The sequence below is a fragment of the Macaca fascicularis genome, chromosome 3 (assembly GCF_037993035.2).
Source record: "Macaca fascicularis isolate 582-1 chromosome 3, T2T-MFA8v1.1".
Lineage (NCBI taxonomy): Eukaryota > Metazoa > Chordata > Mammalia > Primates > Cercopithecidae > Macaca > Macaca fascicularis.
The window spans coordinates 48,278,346-48,287,369 of record NC_088377.1 but is presented as its reverse complement, the minus strand read 5'-3'; the positions used below and the strand labels follow the sequence as shown (position 1 = coordinate 48,287,369).

General features: G+C 42.4%; 1 protein-coding gene across 1 annotated transcript in view; it reads left to right on the top strand.

Annotated features, from left to right (window-relative positions):
* Positions 1 to 4,532: 4,532 nt before the first annotated feature.
* CYP3A5 (cytochrome P450 family 3 subfamily A member 5) overlaps positions 4,533 to 9,024 on the top strand; it is a 44,773-nt gene continuing 40,281 nt past the window's right edge. The window contains exons 1-2 of the mRNA XM_015447118.3: positions 4,533 to 4,703; positions 8,801 to 8,894. Of these exons, the coding sequence (XP_015302604.3) occupies positions 4,633 to 4,703; positions 8,801 to 8,894 (165 nt within the window). The 5' untranslated portion in view covers positions 4,533 to 4,632. The remainder of the gene's footprint in view (positions 4,704 to 8,800; positions 8,895 to 9,024) is intronic.

Genomic DNA, 9,024 nt, shown 5'->3' with positions numbered 1-9,024 from the left:
TCGTCAGAATTCCAGTTTGATTATTAACACAGGTGAGAGTTAATCCACTATGACTTTGCCCATTGTTTAGAAAGAATATTCATAGTTTAATTACGACATTTTTGACCAGGCACAGTGGCTCATGCCTATAATCCCAGCACTCTGGGAGGCCAAGGCGGGCAGATAACCTGAGGCCAGGAGTTCGACACCAGCCTGACCAACATGGTGAAGCCCCATTTCTACTAAAAATACAAAAATTAGCTACGCATGGTGGCACATGCCTGTAATCTCAGCTACCCAGGATGCTGAGGCAGGCAATTGCTTGAACCTGGGAAGCAGAGGCTGCAGTAAGCCAAGATCACCCCACTGAACCCCAGCCTGGGTGATAGAATGAGACTGCATCTCAAAAAAAAAAAAAAATTACACCTTTTTGTAGCACATATATTTTGTAACATATAACTGAAGCCATTATTATATTATTAGTTTTGATTTAATATTTTCAGCCCATCTCCCCTGATATTTCTGGGAGACAGAAAACATGTTTTCCTACATCTCTTGCATTCCATCCTCAACTCCCAACTGTCTTAATGCAAACAACACTTAATAAAAAACAGTTGATTGGTCAATTGATTGGGCAACAAGGCTAAAAATACTCATTCCTGTTCTTTTCCTATTTCTTCCTTTATTTTCCCTTTCTGAATAATTTAGTCCTAGAGGCATTAGGTGGGTGGCAGCCAGATGGTGGCCACACATTAAGGTAGAGAAGAGAGTCATGGTGGTTCCAAGTCAGAGACCAGGTAGGATGAGGACAAAGTGGGTGTTCATGTGGAAACAACCTGCCTGGGTGTGGGAGTCCAGGAAAGCAGAGAAGGGGTCCATACAGAGGGGTGGCCTACAAGAGCAGCCAGAGCCTAAATATGACATGGAGAATCCACGTGAGGTGAGGAGGGCATCCATGAGTGGGAACCAATGGGTGAGGTTTGGCTACATAAAGGGAATTGATCAAATAAGTAAATATATTAAGGACGATGGAAGCCAGGCTTCTCACCTTTGCAGAAGGGAGTCATGGATTCAGAAAGGGAGAAAACCAGCATGAATCCTATGAAATTAGGTTGGAATGGATGTATTCGTGTATATTCATACCCTTCTAGATAGATAGATGGGTAGATAGGTGATAGATAACAGATAGAGGACAAGATCATTAGATAGACATACATGTATGTATGTGTTTGTGTGTGTGTACAAAAAAACCCATATATTTCCTACTTCTCTTCACTGATAGGGCTAGGTAACAATGACATTTCAATATCAATGAGTACACTTAGTGCTCAGATTTTCGCTTATGAATACCATTTTCTGCGGAAAGGAACCAGAGCTCTTTAGAGAAATGCCTGATTCCAGGGCCAGGGTTAAGAATGTTCAAGACAAGCCTAGGACACATTCTGTGCCAGGAAGCAAGAAAATGTTCAAATGATTTCCAAGTAATGTTTAGAAATGATATTTGAAAAAGTCTTCCAAATGATAATTCCAAATGATATTTGCAAAAACCTAAAGACTCCACCAAAGAACTATTAGGACTGATAAACATACTCAGTTAAGTTGCAGGATATAAAATCCACATACAAAAATTAGTAGCATTTCTATATGCAAATAGTGAACAATCTGGCAAAAATAAAAAAAATCCCTTTTACAATACCACAAATAAAACTAAATACCTAGGAATTAACTTAAAGAAGAGAGAGATCTCTACAATGAATACTGTAAAACACTGATGAAGGAAATTAAAGAAGACACAAAAACAGAAGGATATTCCATGTTTACATACTGTAAGAATCAATATTGTTAAAACTGTCCCTACTACCCAAAGCAATGTAGAGATTCAACGCAATCCCTCAAAATACCAATGACATTCTTCAAAGAAATAGAAGAAAAAATTCTAACATTTCTGTAGAACCACAAAAGACCCAGAATAGCCAAATCTTCAGCAGAAAGAACAAAACTGGAGAAATCATATTACCTGACTTCAACTTATACTACTAGAGGTATAGTAACCAAAACAGCATGATTCTTGTATAAAAACAGACATGTTGACCAATGAAATAGAATAGAGCACCCAGAAACAAATCCACACACCTACAGTGAATTTGTTTTCGACAATGTTGTCAAGAACATACACTGAGGAAAAGATAGTCTCTTCTGGTGCTGGGAAAGCTGACTATCAATATACAGAAGAATGAAACTAGACCCCTATATCTCACCAGACACAAAAATCAAATCAAAGTGGATGAAAGACTGAAATTTGGCCAAGAGCGGTGGCTCATGCCTGTAATCCCAGCACTTTGAGAGGCTGAGGCGGGTGGATCACTTGAGGTCAGGATTTCAAGACCAGCCTGGCAAACAAGATGAAATCCCGTCTCTACCAAAAAATATAAAAGTTAGCTGGGCATGGTAGTGCATGCCTGTAGTCCCAGCTACTCAGTAGGCTGAGGTGGGAGAGTCACTTGGACCCAGGAGGTGGAGGTTGCAGTGAGCTGAGATCATGCCAACGCACCCCAGCCTAGGCAACAGAGTGAGACTCTGTCTCAATAAAAGGAAAAAAAAAAAAAAAAAAAGAACTGAAATCCAAGACCTCAAATGATGAAACTGCTACAGGAAACATTGTGGAAATTCTTCAGGACATTGGTCTGTACAAAAAATGCTGAAGTAATACCCCACAAGCACAGGAAACCAAGGCAAAACTGGACAAATGGAATCACATCAAGTTAAAAAGCTTCTGTGCTGCAAAGAAAGCAATCAACAAAGTGACGACTCAAACCACAGAATGGGAGAAAATATTTCAAACTAATACTCCAACAACAGATGAACAACAAGAATATACACAGAACACAAACAACTCTTCAGAAAAAAATTAATAATCCTAATAATCAAAAAATGGGCAAAAGATTTAAATAGACATTTCTCAAAAGAAGACACACAAATGCCACATAGGCATATGAAAAGGTGCTCAGCATCATTGATCATTAGAGAAATGCAAATCAAAACTACAATATCATCTCACTCCAGCTAAAATGGTTTTTACCCAAAAGACAGGCAATAACAAATGCCAGCGAGAATGTGGAAAAAGGGAAATTCTTGTACACTGTTGGTGTAAATTGGTACAACCACTATAGAGAACAGTTTGGAGGTTCCTCAAAACATTAAAATAGAGATATCATAAGATCCAGAAATCCTTGTGCTGGGTATATACCTGGAAGAAAGGAAATCCGTATATTGAAGAGATATCTTCATTTCCATGTTCACAACAGCCACTATTCATAACTGCCAAGATTTGGAAGAAACCTACATGTGCATCAACAGATGAATGGCTAAAGAAAGTACTCTACTCATACCCAGTGGAGTACAATTCAGCCATGAAAAAAGCATGAGATCCTGTTACTTGTAATAACGTGGATGGAACTGGAGGTCATTATGTTAAGTGAAATAAGCCAGGCACGGAAATATAGGCATTGCGTGTTCTCACTTATTTGTGGGATATACAAATCAAAACAATTGAGCTAATGTCTGGGTCTTAGTCAATTTTGTACCCTAAGTACTGGGAGCACAGTCTTTAAAATACATGACGAATGCTTTTATACAGGAATGAATAGAGGAGACGCACAGGGTGGTTGGGGGTTCTTCTGATGCATAGTATCTTCCTTGACACATTCAGTACAACTCTCAACAGGTAAGTCTCTTCATGTTATGTTACCTTATGAGAAATTAAGTGGCAGAACATGTCTTCTATTATTTTCCTTTCCAGACAAGACCAATTGCTGGCTGCATTTGAGTCCCAAGCAACAATTAGGCCGTCGCTATCACCACAGAGTCAGAGGGGATGACACACAGGGGCCAGCAATCTCACCCAAGTCAACTCCACCACACTTTCTGGTCACCCACTGTGTGTATAGAGCCCTGCTAGTGACCAGGGTGATGACAGTAAATAATACCAGACTGTGCCCTTGAGGAGCTCACCTCTGCTGAGGGAAACATGCACAGAAACCCACAATGGTGGTAGAGATGAAATAGGACAATAGGACTGTGTGAGGGGCATAAGAGGCACCCAGAGGAGGAAATGGTTACATCTGTGTGAGGAGGTTCGTAAGGAAAGACTTTAACAGAAGGGGTCTGTCTATCTGGGCTTGGAAGAATGTATAGGAGTCATCTAGGGGGCGTAGGTACACTCCAGGCAGAGGGAATTGCATGGGTAAAGATCTGTAGGTGTGGCTTGTGGGGATGGATTTCAAGTATTCTGGAATGAGGACAGCCATGGAAACAAGGGCAGGTGAGAGGAGATTTAATAGATTTCATGCCAATGGCTCCACTTCAGTTTCTGGTAAGAAATCAGAATCCTTGGACTCCTCGATAACACTGATTAAATTGTTTATGATTCCTCATAGAACATGAACTCAAAGGAGGTCAGCAAAGGGGTGTGTGCAATTCTTTGCTACTGGCTATAGCTGCAGCCCCGCCTCCTTCTCCAGCACAGAAACATTACAGCAACTTGGCTGCAGACTGCTGTGCAGGGCAGGGAAGCTCCAGGCAGACAGCCCAGCAAACAGCAGCACGCAGCTGAAAGTAAGACTCAGAGGAGACAGCTGAAGGAGGAAAGTGGCAATGGACCTCATCCCAAATTTGGCCATGGAAACCTGGCTTCTCCTGGCTGTCAGCCTGGTGCTCCTCTATCTGTGAGTAACTGTCCAGGCTCCTCTCCTCTGTTTCCTTGGACTTGGGGTGCTAATCGGGCCCCCTTTCCCTTATCTGCTTAGAAGATCAAAAGAGATGTTCAAGGAGAAGTAGTACAATTGTTGGACGCTACAAACACAGAGAGGTTATTATTGTTCTTATGCAGATCGTTGAAGGAATAAATAAGCATTTCTCCCATCCACCTTCTATTTTTGGTGACTAGGATGGTTTAGTGACAGCATTTTGTAGGGGGAGTGATCTGATTAGGTTAGACTTGACCTATACTAATCTATGGAAACACAGCCGAGGCAGATTACAAACTACTGAACACAATGGGCAGTGTGATCCTCATCCCCTTCCCAGGCTCTGGGGATTCTGGGGACAGGAGGGAGTGGCTTGCGTTTTTGTCGCTTTATCTTTGTTTTCTGGGTTCTGTGTCTGCTGGAAGGGACGTGCAGATGTATTGCCCCTGTGGACCCGGTGGTTCCTGCTCCCCTCCCTTCCACCCCACGATATCATTTACATGAGGCACCAGAGAACACCAATACTTCAGGGGAAGCTGTCCCCTGGCTCTTCCCTCTTTCCCGTGCCATGCTCCTGAAAATCCCCTCCCTCCTATGACTCAATCCTCCACCTTGTCATACACAGAACTATTTAACCTGCAATGATTAATTTCTAGAGCAAAGGAGACTTAGAGGAAGTTTTTAAAGATTTATTCTTTGCTTTAATCTTTTTCCTCCAGTCTCTGGGAGGCTAGGATTAATATACAGCTTTATTTCTTACCTAATGGGAATCTGCTAGCAGCCTGAAAAGGCAGGAGCCATGAAAGCCAATTTGGATTTTAGACATTTTTTCCCCTTTATGTTACAGTACAGGAGGACGAACCCTCTCACTGGTGGGAATCCTGGCATCCTAGAGCAGGTGGAGAAAAGAGTTACCTTCCACTGTGGGTAGTGGAGGCTCAACCTGTCACATTTGACTTCTACAACAAGTTTATTTTTATTAAGACTAGGGAACCACAATGACATGAAAATAGAAAATATAAACCTCATTTTAATTCTTTTACGGAAAGCTTAGGAATTCAGTGAGTTGTGGCAACATGGTTTCCATTTTCTAACATTTCAAAATGAATTGATATGGTTTAAATTCATTCGTTTTTAAACCGGAATTTTTTAGAGATAGACTATTTCCAGCATGTTCCTTCTGGATGACAAAAGAGGGCTGTTAGTTCAGCATTTGTGACAATAAATGTGTGTAAAATAATATCACCTTTCCAGAATAATATCAGGAATATTAGTCTAATGCACAAATGTATACTTCTAAGACAGGACTGCATATGTCTTTGTAAATATACCTGCCTGACAAGTTTATTTTAATACCTCATTTTTGAATATACCTGCTTAGCAGGTTATCTTAAACTCTCAGGGCAGGGGAGTAGGTAAGACTGTGAGCCAGTGACGACAGCAAAGGCATCCAGGTAGGATCAGTATGAAGTGAGAAAATATTCCTCAGCTCTCAGGGTAGAACTGCAAAGAGATACTCATGGGTCCTGGCCCCACAGTGGACGTCACTCAAAGGGCAAACAGGTTGGCATCTCATCTGCTTCAAGCCTGGACACAGGGGCACCATCTATGTCACTCTGTGTGTGGTCTGCCATGTTGTGGGGTGGTCATTACAGATTCAGGCAGCTGGGCAGACAATACCTTAGCCTTAGACAGTGCTGGTGCAGCCCAGGAGTCAGAAGCTATAGTGTAGACCATGCTCTCCTTAGGCCAACACAATTAAGTGCAATAGATGACTGGCTTTTCTGTTAGCCTCTTCATTGAAAACGAAAGCAGCATTACTCTACCAGAGGGGAGCTGGAAAGAAACTAAACAGCTTACCCAGCACAGCCTCTGCCTTGACATGGAACCATGTGAGTCTAGACACTCACCTAGATCTTTCCTTGGGGGGCCAATGCTGCTGACACATTAACTCAATAGTTTATCCTGGCCTGAGAGGTCAAGTAACATGTAGAAAGTTTAGAAGCAGAGATTAGTGTCACTGATTTGCCATGGCTGTGACAACAAAGGAAGGGAGTGAGAAAACCCAAGGCCACCCTGGTTTCAGTAGACGATGCACACACTTCCACTAACTGTTCTGGGGGCAAGGATCCAAATGCACTATTGGGCCTGGCTATGCGGCCTCTGCTGGGTTCTCCAAACACGAGCCTCCAGGCCATTTCTCAGTTGTATTTTACCATATATTATCAGAGTCACTGGATTTGTACAGAATGTTTGGAACCTATACTGCCTTAAGGGCTATCCTTTAAAGAAGAGAAAACAAGGTCTTAATTCAACTGTCTGGAACATTTTATGGTTACTTATGTGGAATACTGCATCTTTCCTATCAACAGGAAGGCACATGGACTTTAGAAGGTGCCTGTCTTTCAGCTGAAAGCACATATGAGGCATATAGATCCATTTATGCACACCATACTTTTCAGCCACATTTTCCTAATTTGCCTCTCTGGGGCCAATCTTTTGGGACTAGCAGATTCAAGGTTGAATTGATGGATGGCGACCTCTTCCATCAGCCTTTCTTCTTCCTCCAGTCTTCCATTCCTCAGTAATATCAGACTGGGAAGGTCTTCACACATCCAGAAACCCCAGTTGGGGGAGTCCATACATGACCCATCAAAGATGAGTTGCATGCAGGCCTGCCATAGGGAGAACCAGCCTTAATGAGTTTTCCTACAGAGATACTTATGTGCAGAGGCAATAAATTGACTGCTTTGTGATTGATCACCTTGAAAAAAATGAGCATGCCTGGATATATTAGTCCTTTCTTGCACTGCTATAAAGAGATACCTGAGGCTGGGTAATTTATAAAGAAAAGAGATTTAATTGTCTCATGGTTCTGCAGGCTCTACAGGAAGCATAGCAACTTCTGCTCTGGGGAGGCCTCAGGAAATTTACAATCATGGTAGAAGGTGAAGAAGAAGTAGGCAGATCTTACATGGCTTGAGCAGAAGCAGGAGAGAGTGGGGAGAAGGCGCCACACACTTTTAAACCACCAGATCTCACAAAAACTCGTTGTCACGAGGAAAACACCCAGGGGGGTTGGTATGAAACCATGAGAAACTGCCCCAAAGATACAATCACCTTCTATCAGGCCCTACCACCAGCACTGGGGATTACATTTCAGCATGAGATTTGGGTAGGGGCAGATTCAGACCATACCACTAGCACTGTGCTTATCAGATGAATATCACCAGTTGGAAGGCTAGATTCTACAAGAGGAGGAATGTCCTGGAAATTGGTTCTTTAAGTTGTGATTCTTCTGCACACTGTCATTCAGGGAATTATGAGTCACTCATCCTCCCCAGTAGCTCAAATCAACCAGATTATCTGACCACAGAGACTGAGGTGTAGCTGAAAGGTTCTCGCATTTCTATGAGGCCAATGGAAGCCTGGAGCACAGTTGTCAATCTGTAGAAATAAGGACTCTGTGACTCCTGCAACACCTCTCTGTGAATGACGGTTTAAGAAGGGCCAGATCCTAAAATAGGGTCAGAGCTTAGAGGGAAGGGAAAGCATAAATGACTCTTAGCAAATTCTAAAGACAGGGTCACCATAGGCTCTCAGTGACCCTCTGTGACTGAGTAGATGCAGTGATGCAAAATCTCATCATCACGGATGAAGACAAAAAAAAAAAAAAAAAGTCACCCTTTCTACCTAGGATGAGACTCCCCAAATCAGGGAAGAGTCCACTTACTAAACAGACATAAGGGACTGAAGTGCCCTGGAAGAATTACTGCCTGAACCTCTCAGGAGCACTCAGGTTTGAGGACATTTATCAAGTATTCATTCCAGGATTGGGACCATGAAGACTTCTGCTGCTTTCAGCTAGTCATTGCAACTTTTTGGGGTCTCATGGTGGAGGCGGGAAAGGACCTGATGAACAAACATAATCATTGCCATCAGAGTTACTGTTATCATTTATTGCCTTAATGTTACCTCCTTCTCTTGAGCATTCCAGTTCCTCCGTCAGTGACTCACCAGCCCCTATATCTATAAAGTCACAATTCCTGAGACCTGATTTCTGTTTCACTTTGTAGATATGGAGCCCATTCACATGGACTTTTTAAGAAGCTTGGAATTCCAGGGCCCACACCTCTGCCTTTTTTGGGAACTACTTTGTCCTACCGTCAGGTGAGTGTTTTTGAGCTTGCTCTTTCGCTTCTTATGATTGGAAAGAACAGCTTAGTTCCATCAGTAAAAATGCTTCTCCTCAGGAGGAAGGTCTGAGGTTTTATACCTTCGGAAACAGTGTATAGGCACC